Raw genomic sequence first — 18,007 nt, 5'->3', positions numbered from 1 at the left:
CTGTGCATGTCTTAAGCATGTGCAAATATGTAGAGTACTGGATTGGTGTTTTAACACGAACCTCGTGCAAAATAATGATGATGGTTTGAACGTCTATGTGTGACGATTGAATCGTAAAAAATATTTATGCATGCATAAAGTAAAGCTTCTAACATGAACCCGATTTGAAAACACTGAGATTGTGACTTGTAAATGTTGTTTTCTGCATTTATATTATATTATATATTATACTCTTATTCTGAAATATTGTGCGTGGGATTAATTATGCACTAAAAAATACTCGATTACCTTGCTGTCATTTTCCCCACTGCTATTTAAATATAGTAATACTGTGTCATTACTAGAGGCCTAATAAACACAAAGTAATTACCGAGAAAATCCCTTGCATGTTACTTTGTAATTTGGTGAAGTATACTGCCATAATTACCAATACCTCTTTTAACATTAGTATGCAAATGCAATGCAATTATGAATGATGGGCATCGTGATTTTGAAGTAATTGGTTTGTGGCTTTTCACCCGTTCGCCGTGTCACAGGCGAGGAGGAGACCGGGGTGGTAGGGAGCAGAATAGTGGGAGGCTTCGAGGTGGTACGCAATTCCCTGCCATACCAAGCCTCCTTGCAGCAGAATGGTGTTCACTACTGTGGTGGCACCCTCATCAATGCCAAGTGGGTCCTCACGGCGGCCCACTGTGAGATTACGTAAGGAATTGAAATTTATGTCTCCCTTTCTCTCCACTGCAGGATGGTACCAATTTTCTAACAAATATAGTGCACGTGCCTCCCAAGTCCACGTGCGGTGCGGAAGAAGTTCAACATACAAAGATAAAGATTCCCCGTATAGCCTTAACAGACTGTTGGGGCAAGTACCGGAACGATACACGAGGGGGTGGGTGGCCAGCACAACGCCTGACTGCCTTTGTCTCCCTAGCGGTGATGTTTACACATCACACCAGGTACTCATTTAAGGAGGTCGAGTCGCCCTAGGGGAGGCCCAGGACCGGTTCAGATAATCGTCACTGGTGTTAGCCGTGAGCGGGAATCGAACCCGGGTCGCCAGGTTCATAGCGCAGCGCGCTAACCGCTACACTACCGCCCCCCTTACACACACACACGCTCCCCATACATACACACACACATGCACATACAAAGGTGGAGCTGCCCTCCCCCACACCCTTGTGTACTGTGGTGGCCTTCATAGGTGCTTGCAAACAGCACTTGTCCGAAACGTCTATTAAGGCTATCTTTGTTTTTAGCGGTTGGCAACCAGCCAATGCTATTCTCCCCCTTAACCTAACCCCTTCAGGTCGTTTTGGCCTTAAATCTAAAATGAGCACCTCGTGCAGTATGGGGGTGGGGGGGGTAATAGAATCCGCGCTGCAGAGACGAAGGCGCCTGGGCCACAGTCTTGTTGGTCACAACACCCTCGAGTGCGCCGTCTGGGCCTTCGTCGGTGCTCTCTCTCAAAGCATTCGTGCGTGAAAGCTTTCCGGGGGGATCTCCGTCTCTGTAACGAGTCGCGTTCCCACAACACGAATTCGAGTGGCAAAGTCGTGGCTGAGCCAGCATCCCTGCTGACATCTTTGGTTGAGAATCCAGACAGAAGCTCCCCGTGGTGTTTAAGCCGAGTTCTCAAGTGGCGAGTTAATTCTGAGCCTAGTCACCGATGGCTGCACAGTTACATTTTAGTTTTTTCTTACTTTAATTGATCAAACTCCACCCCTGAGAATTAAACGTCTTTGGTTTGATTGCCATACAACAAACATCTCCTATTGGCATGTGGATAAGAGGTTACTCGAAGGGATATGCCATGAAGCAAATATGTGATCATCTTCTATGGACTTCTTTGTAATATTACGCAAAGTGCTTTGCTGACATGATGCACCGTTGGCATGACATTACTGAACAGGCAGAGAGAGTACTGGAAGAGTCGTTTTACCAACTTGTATTCATTCCCGTTGACATCTTTACACCTGGCGATTATAGCCGAAGGCTGGACACTTGCACCCGTGACTACTATAATTGGGATTATCTCTTGTATATTGTACACGCTGTATAAAGACATGTTTTTTAATGCATAAGGAATGTGCTGTAGACTCGAACTATGAATTGTATGGATGGCAAATTAATTGCTGTTGTAGTCTAAAGGGACGCGATTGACTGCAGATGTGACTCGCATCCCAGAATTAATTGAACACACGGGCTGCATCGAGCTCTCGTATGTTTAAAACGCCTTTACTGAAAAACGACGAGCGCACAACGCAAAACTGTGCCAGTGGTATGGTTTTTTTGGTCAAACTATTGCACGGTTCAATGATGTGTTTCCCCTTAAGCGATTCTAGCGTCTTTGATGCTCTGTTGACGAACAATGCAGTTGTAGCTCGGGTACGATGTCTGCACGAGCTTCGTCACCGTATGTCTCCCATTCGCGCGGGGATTGGAGTGATAACATTGCTGTGCTAATGCTTAATTACCACATTACGTCGCAGCATTTCACTGCGGACAAATAGTTTTAATTTAAATGCACATACGGCATTTGTATAAAAAAACTGGTATGTACAGTATTGTTTTAAAGGCCTATACATTGGTGCTTCTGACATGTTAGACAAGATTTCCTCGTTTAATGCATTGACATTCGATTACAATGTGTCAATTTTGTTTTATAGTAGCCTCTACTTGCGTGTCAGAATGCTGCCATGGGGTGATGGTTAGCACATTGGTCTCGCAAACCGGAGGTCGCCAGTTTAATCTGCTGGCAGGGCAGCTGAAACAGCACTGCTCTGTCGAGCAGCAGCATTAATAGGTGCACTGAGATCACCTCGCCAACGTGAGAAAGTCGATCACATCAGCCTCCAGGTTGGCTCTGGAGCTCCCTAGTAGAGGTTCCATCCACCCACAGGGGCTTGAGTACGCAATTCCAGGCCTTCAAGTTCATATATACAGAGTGCTTCAATTTCTTTAACACTTAAATCGTTTTCAATGTAAAAATAACTAAATACGCTAACATAACAAATCTTGATTTGAAGCTTTCGTGACTGCAGGAATCCATACTCTTTGGTTCTTTCGGTAAAGTCACATAGGTAAAAAAAAAATATTATTTTATTTCTACCTTCGTGACTTTACCGAAAGAACCAAAGAGTGATAACAAATCTATGTTAATAGCTTCAAAAAGTCAGTCTCCACAATTTCGCCATCATGCCTGGAATCTTCTCCAGAGGTCCGATGGAATGATGTCGCGTGCATGCTTGCAAGTATCTGCCATCCACAGGAACGTGAACATCATAGTCGTCTTGGGGGAACACTCCCTCGGTAATGTGGAGGGCAAGGAGCAGACGTTCATGGTGGAGAGGGCCATCCGGCATGCTGGCTATGATCCTACCACTGTCGACAACGACATCATGCTTCTGAAGGCAAATCTGCTGATTCAATTACCGACGTTAATTTTCCCTCGGTCCCCCCCCCCCCACCTTTCATCTATCCCTTTAATCGCCCCCTCTTTCATTTGTCTGGTACAGAAATCTTTATAATTGGGTAAAAAAAAACATTTACATAGCGATGGGAATGATTTCACTGTTTTGGCATACAAAAGCTCCCACTCTCCAAACTGCTAATGGACTGATGCGAGTCACACGAGCAGTGGTTCAATTGTCACGTTACTCGGCTAAACCTGAATCTTAAATGGTGTACTGTAAGTTCTGGAACGACACTAACTGAACGCATCTGCCTCATGCATGCTCGGTGTTCAAGCATTTGAATTGGCGATGCAAATTAACCCGCAACGCGTCGCACTGCTCTCTTTTAAAGGTTACCGTGTTGTGGCAATCGCACTGCGAGCGCCACGGTATTCGTATCGACCGTTTTTATAAAATATAATTACGATGATTATTGTTAATATATTTTTTTGCATTTAAATTATTGACCCAAATGTTTGGAAAATAACAAAATAGTAATATTTCTAAAGCAATAGCTATGATCAAATTTAATGTTGTATTAAAAAAGTGGTTTCTGCAGTAAGTACTAGCTCTGTGGTTGTGATCTCAATGTTTGGAACTCTGACTTGTGCATGATAAACATTATCTGTATCTTAATCGGCTTAAGCCTCCTGTAAACCACGTGACTTGCATGACCACCCCACTCGGAATGCCTTTTCCCCACCCCTTGTGAAAACACAAGCTGCTGCGTGCAGCATCGAGGCCTTTTTGTGTTGCCTCTTCTTACCAATCGTCTCTTCTGACCTTTTGTTCCTGGTTTTTCTGTTCTTTTTCCCATTCTTTGTGTCGTACCATTTTATTGATCAATTACCCTTTTTTATTTTTTATGTGAATTAAATCCTTAACTCTTGCTGCCCTTCCCGTGGTGTGCCATCGGGGAAAAAAACTTGCGAGTAGACTGCAAATTTGCAATGATCAGAAGACTCGCAGGAGGCTTTTGAGTGAACTGCAGTTGAACTTTTTAATCATCTTTTTACTGGAAGCATGGCAAAGAAGATTAAACTGAAAATGCAATATATAACGCCACTGTTGCAAGGGTGCTCATGTCGTGATAATTGGCCATTGTGCAAACTATCATCGTACATTTAATAATATCATAGCGACACTGCCAACCGCCAATGCTTTTGTTGCTCCCCCCCCACCCCCCACGATCGATTTATTTTCCCCGTTTTCCACCGCTCGTGTCTGCAGCTGCCGAGAGCGGCCGTGCTGAATGCCGCCGTACAGCCTATGCGGCTGCCCCGAGCAGGCGCTCGCTTGGAGGACCAGACCTCGTGCCTAGCATCGGGCTGGGGCACGGTGGGCAATGGCGTGATGCCCGATGCGCTGAGAGCGGTCTACCTGGACACGACGTCGCGCAGCTACTGCAACGATGCTTACAGCGGCACCCTCACGGACAACATGTTCTGTGCCATCTATGCGGCAGGAGGGAGAGATGCCTGCCAGGTAAGCTCTTTGCGTTCTCATTTGTTGCATCTTCTGTTCCACGTCCCCTTCAGTTTTAATACAGCTAATTGGTCTCGCCTAGCTTGCCAGGCATGTCATCAAGAGTGGACTCTCCAGAGGTTATAAATGTTACATTAATTCAACGCGAAATGTTACACTTTGTACGTGCATGCATATTGGCACAAATGTGCCCTTTGAACTTTGTTGGCTGTGACTGGTCCGAATATTTATCCTGGAGAAATTTGAGCCATGAAGCTCCTTTTCACAGATGTCCAGTAGGGACGGGTCAAAGTTACAACAACACAATACAAAAACGATAGGAGTATAAAGTGTAGGAAAACAAATACATAATATAAATCTTGATTTGACGCCATATAGCCACTTCCGTGCCCTCGTCCAAGAGGCCACTCTCCTCCTATTTTACAGTTACATGCTAATCTCTCACATTAACATCACCAGCCCCGGCCACTTCTTTATGACCCTTGGGCTACACCCATTTCAAACCTATTAAAACAGTCTGCCTCAGCAGCAGACCATGCTTTCCCACCTGATGACGGACGTTTGTGTTGTGCCCGAAACGTCGTTATTTATTTTATTTTATACCTACGTGACTTTACTGAAAGAACCAAAGAGTACTTAAAATAAAGTATGTATTTATTCTCAAGTCCAAGCCATTGCTTTGTAGTAAACGTTTAGATGGGTTTCCAGGTACCCGGGAGATGACCATAAAATAAATGGTTTCATGTACCCATCTGTGCAGAGCTCTCTTATGCAGGTTTCATTTATGTATGAACTTCTTTTGCACCTTATATCGCCAACCGTGCTTATCGGAGGTGCGGACGGCAAACTAAACCCAAAAAGCATTGAAGTGCTCCAGGTTTCTCCCACATGCGAAACAATGAAGAATGGAATGGATAAAATAACCCAATTCAGAACACTCCTGAAAGTCTCGAGGCTCTCGGAGGCGTTCCTCGATAAAGAAAATTGTTTCTATCGCATTGAAGTAATACTCGGAAAAATAACCTGATTTTACAGCCGTTTATCAATCTTCTGTACTTTTTTGAATGAAAGCCTCCTTGTCATGCTCATCCTAGTTTGACAATCTTTCACCATACTGGATACTGAGAGTTTGTGGCAATAGAGGCTCCAAACCCGCTTCAGATATCACTTGCCACTGATGTTAGCCGTGGCCAGGTCATCCCGGTCAAGGTGCCGCAGCGAGCTAAACCACTGAACCCGAGCGCCCTCCCACCACCACCCTTTGTATGATTGTATAAAGTGTCACATCTGACTTGCAAATCTGTCCTGAACCAATGAACTAACCCCACCCAGTGCAGTATCTGTCTACGGTGAAGCCTGTCGATTTGATTAGACGTTCAAGTGTCTGATCTTCTCATGCGGAGCAATGGATTATTAATGTGCATGTACATTCAATTTCTAGATCTAATGTTTCAAGGGCAGTTTGTGCTTTGTTTTATCTGGTAATCTGTTTTCTCCTAGATGTTCACATGAAACATTTTCACATCTGCCTATACTGCAGTCCCCAGCAAGTTTGATGTGTGATGTTGTATTGCGTTGGACACGTGTCGGAGCATCCTGTACGTTTCAACTGAATTGTATATTTGTACGTTCACGTTTCGCATTGTTTTTTTTCAGGGAGATTCTGGCGGGCCTTTGATCTGCAATGGCACATTGAATGGAATAGTTTCCTGGGGCTATGGTTGTGCGTATCCCAATTACCCCGGTGTCTACACTAAAGTGTCAAACTATATAACGTGGATAGAAAATACAATTGCAAATAATAAGTAACATTTTCGTAAAGCGACATGCACATTGACCTTCCACCTAGACCTGTTTTTGTGGGGTGTGCCACGTGCTGTAATTCTGAGTCCTCCTTCACCCTTCTATTGATTGCTTCAAGGCTTCTCCCATTATATTGCATGGCATTAAACGCTAAATTGTACTTCATGTAGCTCTACCATGCTTACATGTGAGGTTCAACTAAGTGTATATATATATTACTTTAACTGAGCTAAACTCGTACATTTTACCTGTCAAGTCCAAATCAATTTTTCAGAACTTGCGTTTTCAAATGTTGGATTTTTTAATGGTTCTGTTTGTATTGACGTTTGCAATCTCCTTGTTTGGCAATGTGAAAATAAATTTACCTTAAAATATGGTTGTAAAGCACTTTTTCACTTTAAGGTAACTGATTTAAACTTGACCACAGATGTTTAACGCTATAAAAAACACTCGTGTTTCTCTTCTGCTGGTTCGGCAACAATGAGATGGGAGTTTTCCTCGTGCCCACGTATTTCACACCATACATTTTTTTTCCAAGTTAACTTGATATACACTTTGTATAGTTTATTTAATGTAAAAAATTAGACCATACAGTAGTTTAAGCTAGGTAAAACTACAAATGTAATGAGCGATTTCCGCGAAACGTCGTGTAGAGGGTACATCTTTATTACGGGCACAACACAGGCCAACATTATCTTCTCACTCCGAGTGCAACTCTTTGATGTTAGCGTCTTGACTGGCTACACACGCACACGGCCGATCACTCGGCGCGTTTCCAGTGTCCACACTTGGCCACGCCGCTGGCTGGCGGCGTAGTCGAGGAGGGCGATGGAAGCCCGCAGGAGATCTTCCACGTGGCTGGACGACGGAGAGAGATGACGGCAAAAAAGATGCCCCCGTGTCGCCGTCACAGATTCGGTGACAAGTGCTGTGAGCGAGCACTAAATGAATGCTGGCGCTTGCAGTCGAGGGATGGGTGGCCAGCACCCTGCCTGGCCACCTTCGTCTCCCCAGTTGCAGTGTTTACACACTGCACCAGGTACTCTCTTGAGGCTGAGTCGACCTAGAGGAGGCCTAGGACTGCTTCAAATGTTCCACAAAGTCACTTGGTATGTTCAAGATTTCATTGCAGGAAATGCACGTTTCTAAACCCCCCTCCCCCCCGTATCCATCACGGCATTGATAATGGTTTGTTCTGTTTTTCATATGAACGTCTTACACGCCAGGGCATCTCTGCGCTTTACATCGCTATCTCATACAATTGGAGGAGGGGACCCCTGGCTTAAAATCGCGCATTGGTCTGAGGGGTGGGGATGATTACCTCCTAATTTGTGGGTCATTTTCAGATTTGGCAAAATCTGAGCTCAAGATTTGAAAGTCCAATGTGTTGACCAACATTTATTCAGCAAATGCCTCGACCATGACGATCACCCTTGCTTTTCGGTGAAGAAAAATGTACATGTCTAAATAATATCTTGCTCATTTGAACCATGCATTTCAGTATTAAGAATGAGTGATTTGTTTTATGGACACCCTTTTATGTAGTACATATGCAGTATTCGAAATATGTAGCTATTCAGTTTGCTTATCCAGTTAAAGTTATTGTGTTTTTTTTTTAAAATAATCTAATGTTGCTTCCATTGAAATGGATGCATTTTAAGTCTAATCAGATACGGTTCAGCTTTGAAAATGGAACTTGGATTTATTCAAATGGTAATTTAATTGACAATAAACAATTGTAGGATTGATTATAAAAAACTGACCATATAACAAGATAAGCGGGCAATTCATGAGATGAATGTTCTTAGTTTACACAATCTGATGCATGGTCACGTATATACAGTACATCGCTGTATACGACCTTACAGCCATTAAGTACTTGCAGAACTTTCCCATGCTGTACCTAAACCACATGGTACACTGCTTACACATCCATACATTTATTTCATTTGCTGTGATCCAAGAGATTTCATTTGTTTTCCTCATTTCAGAAATTATTTTCATCTGTACAGCCGTTATTATAACCTAATTGCTGAAGATGTTATCATTTATTTTTTCCTTCGTGCATATTACCATAAACCAGCAAAACATTGCTTTGAAACTAACCTGCCTAATGTTTGTGTTGCCAGCAATTGAGGGCGAAAAAAAGCTAATTAACTTTTCAGATTCGGTGATTAAACTTAATTATTTGTTTTGTAATAAACGTACGCTCGGCGAAGATTGTGAGGTCCTTTGCCTTGGTGCATGTAAGGACAGCGATTTTGGGTGGTTGCCACCTGGCCTGGTTTTTCCAGGATTGTCATCGTTGAGATAGCGGTCCTGGCAATTCTAAGTGCTACTGGGACCTTTTAAATGCCCCTTTTTGTCAGCTGCCAGATGATACACCATACAAGACTGCATTTGCGTCTAGTTCTCCCTACATTGAGATGTTTTTTTTTGCTCACAGCGTGTGCTATGATTTTGCACCTCCTAGAGGTGTCGACCCTAGTTGTGGTGTGTTCATACATCACAGCAGAGCCTGTACTCCGCTTTCACCCTGGGCTCGGCCCAAAGTGCTTTCAATGAGGGCATCCCCACCAACCCATCTGTGATGAACACAGGTAAATCAAACGGTTCGCAATAAATGTTGATCTAGCCATGATATAATGGCTGCCCGATGTAATAACATTACTTTCCCCGGCTGCTTAGGTTGACAAATTGATGTCGAGAATACATTTCCTTCCATGGGCAATGCCTCCCAACTCGCATGTTCACCCAATCTGCCGGTGCTTACCCAGCCTCTTCTCATATGCATGAAAATAAGATAATTGGAAAAGTCTTTTGCTCACCAAGATATTCTTACACATGATGTACACGCGCAAAGCCTTTTGTGAACCCGTTGCTGGATGAAGATCTCGCCACGCTACATGGGCCATACTTCACTACGCTGGTCGGTGAACGCAGGCAGCGGAGCAAATAGCATCCAATCACATCAGTGGCTTTTGTGGCACTCCTCTGCTGCCCAACACGTAGCGCCACAGCCTATAACACGCTCTTACTGCATTGCTTAGTCAAAGACATTTGTAGTGATGCGTTAGCAAGCCGTGCACGAATGTGAGGTTTTTTGTATTGCGCAGTTGAGTGTGTCGCCCCTCAAGCGACTATCCGGGTTCAAACTGCTTGCTTAAGATTTGTTGCATTCAAGGTGATTTTAGTCACGGACTTAATGCATTGGTTTAATAATTGTCTCATAATTTGTTTCTGCAAAATGATGCATTCCTGAAATTTTTATAAATAGAATTCAACAGGTCATTTAAAATTGATTTACAGTCTACATAGAATTACACAATTCACCCAGACTAGGAATGGTATGCCAATATTTGAGATGAGTTAATTTCTCATTAAGCTGATGGCCATTAATTCCAAACTGGTGAGCGTTCTCAGGAAAAATATGAAATGATTATAGGAATGTTTGTAACGCCGACGGGTGTACTTTGCTACAGCACTGCCACCAGGGGTCTCATGAGCTGGCATTTTGACAACTTGCAAGCCTTTTACAAAATACAATTTACCGCTAATTTTCTCATCAAACGCCAACCCTGCTTTGAATTACTGCATTGTACACAGGGACATCTTTAAAGTACAACGCTTAGAGGTTTCCAACTTTTTGAGCTTCAAATTTAAAAAACAAAATCAACTGGAATTGCGCTTAATGAAATATTATAATTGTGCTGTGCAAATTTTCGATTTAAAGCTTCCGTGACTGCAGGGATTCATCTTCTTGGTTCTTTCGGTAAAGTCACGTAGAAGGGATATAATAAAATAATACAAATAAACCATAATAAAATACAAGTGAGAATTGTATTTTATTATGTTTTATTTGTATTATTTTATTTCCCTTCTACGTGACTTTGTGCTGTGCGTTAGATTATTGCAATGGAAGGAGTCTTCAGATAGCTTTTTACATGAATTATTAACCTGTGGAGTCGTGGTCACAAATGATTTGTGGCATTATTAATCGGGTTGAATGTTGAATAAATGCCAATTCTGAATATCAAAGTGAAATATCGTTGTAATGTATGGATTTACATATACAAAGTGCTGCAGTCTATACCGCATATAGTATATAAAAGGGTAGGCTCGCTCGAATTAAAAATGTCCTCCCCTTTTATTAAAGTCACTTGCACTAAAAAAAAACATTTCCACTGAAAATCCAAAGCAACCCGTCATTATTATCATTTCAATTGACATTGGATAGTGAGGCTTCGGTGGACGCACATTACAGTACTAAAATGAGGCAATGGGTAGGGTGGTCGGCAATATTAAAATTAAATTACATTTTCATATTTAAAATTATGAATTAAATGTGTATCATACCGTATGACCTAATGAGTTACTCCCATGGTTATAATTCATACATACGCTAAATTAAACTGTTTAATAGGTATATTCTATTAAGACTGAACTTGAGAATTGAGTAAATTCATACACTGAATTAAATTCCTCAGATAAGTGCTTAAAAATATAAAAGTACATAATATGGTTGGCAGCTCATGTGTTGTTATAGCCTCAACCAAAGTTTCTGTACGATTCGGCATTATTTTACGATATCCCCACAACACAACAGTGCCCTATATCCATAATGCATTTTTTAAATCCTTTATATTAAGTTCGCTTTCTTGCGCGCTTACGACCGTGCAAATCTTTCGGTCGTTTTTTAACCCACTTCCCGTGATCCAATCGAGCTGACATTTTGCACACAGACTCGTTGTGCGTGACAATTTATTTTCGTGAAATTTTTTTCTCCAAAATTTTCCACTTTTTAGGAAAAAAAAATTCATATTTTATTTAAAATGCCAATGTGATAAAAATGAAACTCTTACTCAAGAAAAACAGAAATGAATAATAAAATAAAACCGATGCCACGCATATAAAGGATTTATAGTGAAAAACTTTGTTTTTACGGGTTAATTTTTTTCAATTCAAGTGTTTTGTTTTTGCATATAGCTGTGACTGACACAAGCTAGTGTTTTACATTACCTTACACATGCAATGTAATGAAGTGGCCCGCAGTGGTAACGCACCACACACTCACAGTACTGATCTGAGTTTGATTCCTCGCCATGGCTAACATGAGCAAGTAATATCTAAATCGTTATTGGACTCCCTCGTTTTCATCAAACGGCACCGATTGGTGTGGTGACGTATGCAGTGCCGGATTAAGCTAGTGCGGGGCCTGTAGCATATGTTATAAAGAGGTCCTAAATTAATAAAAAAAAAACATAAATATTAAAACACAATTCTTTTTTACTTACATGGTGAAGTAATTGTGTTTTTTCATTTGCTATACAGCCAGATAATACGACAAATCGATAACCTGAAAAACCCAGTCGTTCATAGAAGTTGAAGGCAGTATAGTACTATAGTAATAGAGCAAGTGCAGAATCACTCAATCGGAATTGATAGCTTGTAAGCATTTAGCGCGGGGCCCTTGAAAGTGCGGTTCCCATAGGATTTGTAGCTACTTTTGCTACTCCGATAATCCGGCACGAGACGTATGGTCACACAAGCCCGAAAGACTGACAATGGCATCAGGAGACACATCTCGCAGTGGATTGACTAAGCGAGGCATACATAATTATCGCAGCAGGAGGATTTCTCCACAACTCTGGCTGTCTGCCTGATGATGCTTGTTTTAATTGCCGGCGGAACGTCGCACTCGAATTGTAAATGTTGTGGGCTTACGCTCCAACACACACCGGTGTGCTGAACTCGTAACACATTATTGGCATGTTTTCTTTACGTGACAACCCCCTTACTAATTGGCTGCGTGGGCAGCGGCGGGTTTAACGACGCATTTATATTTACGCGATCTCACCCATAGACCTCTACTATGGATAATTACCGTCTTACGAATTTAGCAACGCAGCGCGTGCAGGTAGAGATACATGAACGAACTTCGCGTGACAATTCTGTTGCGGATAAGTCGATGTTCGTGTTAGTCCCCTTCCACCCACGTCTCCCATCGCCCTCCCCTCTTCATCGTCTATTAATGTCATGCACATGACGGCGACCCCAGCAACTTCACAAACAATTGAACCTGCTGCTATTCCTTTTAGCACGTGTAAAACAAGAAAAGAGAGCCGTGGTGGAGCTTTAAGCGCTCCCATGGGGTTTGTGTTATTGTTAAAGGTAATGCATTCAGCAAATGACACCCAGAGGCAACCGCGTCACTACCCTGTGTATATTTAAGCAGGAACACACCTTCGGCTATGAGTGGTGGGCCTGTGGGAGGAGGAGGAGGGGGGTGTTGGGAGACATTTCGGCTCTGGATGTTGCATGCGCTGCGCCAAGTTCACTCCAAACTTTGAAGAAAACGAATGAACAAGACTTCTCGGGAGAGCAGTGCATTCGTCGGAACGAAAAAGGTAAATGCGGCGAGCAATTTGGTTAATTCGCGGGCAGGGAAACTTGGTTTGGTGAGAAACGTGCACGGCTTGTTTCCCGTTCTCTATCACGAATGTTCAAAACTCAAACGCGTGCTATTCCGGTGAGCACACGCTATTGTTTTGTTCGTATAAATTATTGGGTACAGCGGTTTGCAGTCTGAATTTCAAGTTGTTTTTGTTTATTGATTGGTGTTTGACAGCTGCGTAATGCGATCACCGAGCCTGCTGCAGCTCGTTATCGTAGTTGTGTGATTATTACAGCATCTTGGGGTTTGTTTAATGCTGGTGTTGGAGCTTGTTTGAGCATTTTGTTTTAAAGTGCATTCTCTTATTTGCATTTCGAATGTTCTCAACAATACTGTAGAATACACTCTATCTTGTGATATACAGCCTACATTCACGATGCATTGCCTATACACTGTTCTACTTGTTTCCAAATGGAAGCTGTGAGTTATGCCTGAATTAAGCTGGATTATGACTAATTTGTACTTGGTGGGTTAAGTGAAATGTATTTGATTTATATTTGCATTGTTTTTCGTGACATACCAATGTCCATAAAATAGTTGTAGCTCTGCAGTCTGTATGTGATTGCTCACGCCACTACTGGCAGAAGGGCATGCACTAGAGGAAGCTAGAGAGAGTCTCTGTAGAGAATATTTTGGCCTACTCTTCCACATTGGGCAAATGTTTCAGTCGAGTTCGGAGTGCCCACACTTTTACCCACCATACGCAACCCGTCATGTAGCTAACTGTCAGTGTAACATTCATACTGCTTGGTGGATATCAGTGGAGGGATTTGGGAATCAGTGTCATTGTTTCAGCTGCAGCGCCACAAGAGTGACTCCGTGACCTCTGGATTTCAAGTCCAGTGTGCTCACCATTACACGAGTGGGTACCTAATATACTCAAAAGTTCAATTAATTCCCCCGTACACTGTGTGTGTTTCCACACACATGCACTTGAAGTGTATTCACTGTGAACACGACAGTTCACGTGTAAAGGTCAGCCGCTGTCACATTCCTCGATTGTTTTCCCCCATTGGATTTATTTCTCGAACAAATGAATGAAGCGCCGGTCGTCACAACTCGTTTTAACATGTTCACATCGATAAGAATCTCACATACCAAGCCTAAAAGCTTAACAGAAGCCGTTGCTGATTTCCCTTTATCTTGGGTGGCCTTCTCTTAACACACAAAGACACACGCAGGCACAATGGAAGCTGCACACGAGTCTTCGTGTGTCTGAAATGATGATATCTGAAGCAGTAAAACATTGTAAGCAGGTCAAATCTCTTTTTTGTTCTCAACACCATTGGCGAGTTGCCCTGAACCTTTCCAAATAAGTGGTCTTACTTGCTCTTATGTGAACACCACCTATGCCCAATTGTTGGATAATTGTGCATGCCGTATGGATGTTTAGAAATAAATGTTTTTACTTTAAATAACAGTTTCTGTGAGGAAGTGGAAAAATGCTAAACAAATGTAACGGTATGCTTATTGCCTGTGCGCAGATTTGAACGGTATATTACAAATGTTCCAGTGAATCCATCATCTTAAAAAAAACTGCAATGGGTAATGCATCCATCACTCAAATTGTGATGGAAATAGATTTTAAAATCAGCCTCAGATCATCTGATATACATATCGCCTGCCACTTGTTTCGTTTAGAGGTCACACTGCTGCTGAGCCAGAGAATGGATCGAGTTGCCAATTCCACTTTTGCAACTTGTGCCAAACAATGGACACTAATTGCATAGTTGATTGTGCACCTAAAGTTTGCAGTCTCCTTGAAAATGTGTCCCCGCAGTGTATAATTCACGTAAACATATTTATAAGAGGTTTATAAAAATAAAAATAAATCCCTTGTTTACATTTTTTTCAGGGATGACTTTGCTTGTTAATCAGCAATTTTAATACCGCTTCTTTTTCTTTGAGCGCAGGCATAAATAAGTTTCGCTCGTCTTGCCTCCTACGCGCGCATTTGAGATGACGAAGTTCTTTGTGTGGGCTTTATAACCCCAGTGGCGATATGGAAAGGAACATCGAGTTTTACGTCCAATTCAAATGTGATGTCCACAATCCGGCGTCACAGTGTGTGCCCTATTCGCTAATTAGTCCTGAAATACGCGTGCACTAATCACGTTGACTCTGCAAGAGAAAAGTTTGCCCAGAGAGCTTCTCGAAAGCGATGCTACAATGAGCTGAACACGCAATGAATGTTGCTCGTTCTGTGTTGTAGAGTAAATGTGTGGCTACTCCCGCTGCCAGGCCAGTGCAGACTAGGGAGACTAAAGTATCTTATATATTAAATATAAGATGAAGTATCTTTCATCTTTAATATGGTAGATATCTTATATTGTTAAATATTCTATCATTATATTATTAAAGTAATATTAGTGAATTAACATGATTAAATACGACTATATCCTTTAATAAATAAATTAGAATATTATTACAATAATACCATAATATTATTAAATACAGTAGGTGTCTTATTGAATAAAGTATCTTATATCGTGAGTATGGCAGGCCAAAGTATCTTATGTAGTGGGTCTCTCTGAAGTACCCTCTAGTGGAGGCCACTCTTGCCAGCAATTGCAGGGCTGCACCTTTGCCTCTGCCCTTTTTTATGGAAATAGCTTCAGTGGCTTTTGGTTGAAAATGTGACTGTGATTGGACCATTGCGTGGTTGTTCATTTCCAGATGTGTGCCTTGGCTTGCTGTGCAATGATTGCCCCTTGCTTGTGTAGACGATACACGCTCCTTTTGGTCATTGTTTGGTTAGAATTAACCTAAACTACACTGGCGTTTTATGTGTGCATAGGTGTAAACCACGACAAGTAGAATCCAGTTTTGTACGAATTATTTGTATTGGTCTTTGCTGGCTTAACAAAAGAGGCAAAAGCGCATGTTATTTACATGTCAGTCCAGAGGTACAGTGAGATGAGGGGTGAGGTGGGGGTGGAGAGATTCACCAAAGTAAAATGCTAGTCTTATCCATGTATACTTAGAGGCTGACAAGTCAGAAGGAAGAGTTGTTTGACATTCACAATGTAACGTTGACACGTGTCACGGGGGGCTGATTTTACAAAAAAAACCCTCTCAATGTAAGAATGTTTTTGTCGTGTCTAGACTAACTCAAGCAAACCGCAATTTGTAAAGAGCTGAAATTATCCTCGGAAGTCAACTTGTTTCATCCATAATAGAGGTTTTATTGGGCTAGTTCGCATAAATATATAAATGTATCGTTAAGCCCACCGCCACCCGACACAGCCCACTAGTAAGGTTTGTCACGTAAACAGAACGTGGCCAATTCGTCGCTAGTACAGCACTAACCGGTGTGTTGGAGAGCCAAGCCACAGTTGTTTACGTGACAACCCTTACTAGTTGGCTGTGTTGGGTGGCGGTGGGTTTAACGACACATTTATATATTTATGCGAGCTAACCCAAAAAAACCTCTTATGAATGATATTGGTCGCGAAAGCCTACGTGTTAAACGAATTTGTTTCAGATTGTACAAACTGTGTCACCTTTGTGTTCTCCTGACTGTGATGCATTGAATTGATGTGCATATTTGACTGTTTTGTCATCGTCATCAAAACCAGCTACGGTTCTGTCCACATTGGGATGAAGCCCTCCCCACAACGTTGCCATTCACCATGCTCTTGTGATGCGACAATGCTTCTTGTTCATTTGCATGTTCCTGATCTCAGTGCAACATCTCTGCGGCGGGCATCTTCTTGGGTGTGTTTCCTCGTCTGCCTCTCATTCTGTCACCAGCCTCACCCATCTGCTATCGTCTCTAACAAACAATGATTACTGATAAAACCCACTTTCCTTGATGAGTTAAACACGCTTTTTTTCATAACTTGTGTTTGACCTCTAATTCACGTGTTCATCTGGGTGGGTGTCTACGAGCTCAGATAATCGGTTCCAATCTTGGTTTCGGCCACCTGCGCTTAAACCCGGGTTTCCAAATACGGCGAGTTGATGATGGTCTCAGTTCAGTCACCGATTAGCACGACTGTGTAAAGGATGAAAGGGCCACTTGAATGTTTTTTTTATGAGAAGTCTTCTAAAAAATATCTTCTGTAGCCACCCTATGACACATGGGCACAGTGTCCCGTGTGATTTAAAAATAGATTATTTGTTTCATAACATGATGCATTTGAAAAAAAACACAATGTATAGCATACAATAACAGCCACAAGTTTACACAACGAACAGTCGTCTTTAAATTGTCTATCTAGATTAAGAAATGAATGCTGCTGTTACCGTCATATTTTCCAACATTAAGCCGTTGGTTTATATAAGGGGGGAAATTTGAATGTGTTTACCTATCGCATTAACCAAACACTTCTCCAAGGGAGGTCAGAGCTGAGTTTCAGGTATTTGCCTCTCTGCCTTCCGTTTGGTAATTACACTCAGCTCCTGACCACTGCAAACGTCAGTGACTAAATGTAGTGCCTTGACAAATGTTAAAGCGTGGAGCCTGTATTTTCAACATTCTCCTGGACTACCTGCATTTCCCTCATGCTAATACATTTTTTAAAGTAGAGTTAAGGTCATGTATGCATTGCTTGAGATTGGGTACGTGCAAAAAGACAATGAATTCTGTTTAACGTCTCTACTTGCCATTAATATTTATTTAGAACTTTGTAAATAACTTAATCTCCCCAAGCCACAGCCATCCCTTGTGATGCAACGAACCACCTCGCTCCGGCACGCAAGTGGCCCTCATCGAGCAGCGGATGAATGAGGTTCTGATGATAACGTTGATGACTGCTCGTCTCCCCCGGGTCCACTCACATCCTTCGCTTCGTGTGCATTCGAATGAATG

General features: G+C 42.2%; 1 protein-coding gene across 2 annotated transcripts in view; it reads left to right on the top strand.

The window, feature by feature from the left end:
- The window catches only part of LOC144935788 (trypsin-like), a 294,562-nt gene extending 287,569 nt beyond the window's left edge, over positions 1–6,993 (top strand). For both annotated transcript variants that reach the window (XM_078862538.1, XM_078862539.1), the window contains 4 exons: positions 537–702; positions 3,269–3,410; positions 4,683–4,937; positions 6,594–6,993. In XM_078862538.1, the coding sequence (XP_078718664.1) occupies positions 537–702; positions 3,269–3,410; positions 4,683–4,937; positions 6,594–6,746 (716 nt within the window). In that variant the 3' untranslated portion in view covers positions 6,747–6,993. The remainder of the gene's footprint in view (positions 1–536; positions 703–3,268; positions 3,411–4,682; positions 4,938–6,593) is intronic.
- The last annotated feature ends 11,014 nt before the right edge of the window (positions 6,994–18,007 follow it).

This window comes from Lampetra fluviatilis, chromosome 14 (genome assembly GCF_964198595.1).
Source record: "Lampetra fluviatilis chromosome 14, kcLamFluv1.1, whole genome shotgun sequence".
NCBI lineage: Eukaryota > Metazoa > Chordata > Hyperoartia > Petromyzontiformes > Petromyzontidae > Lampetra > Lampetra fluviatilis.
This window is presented reverse-complemented; position numbering and strand designations above follow the sequence as displayed.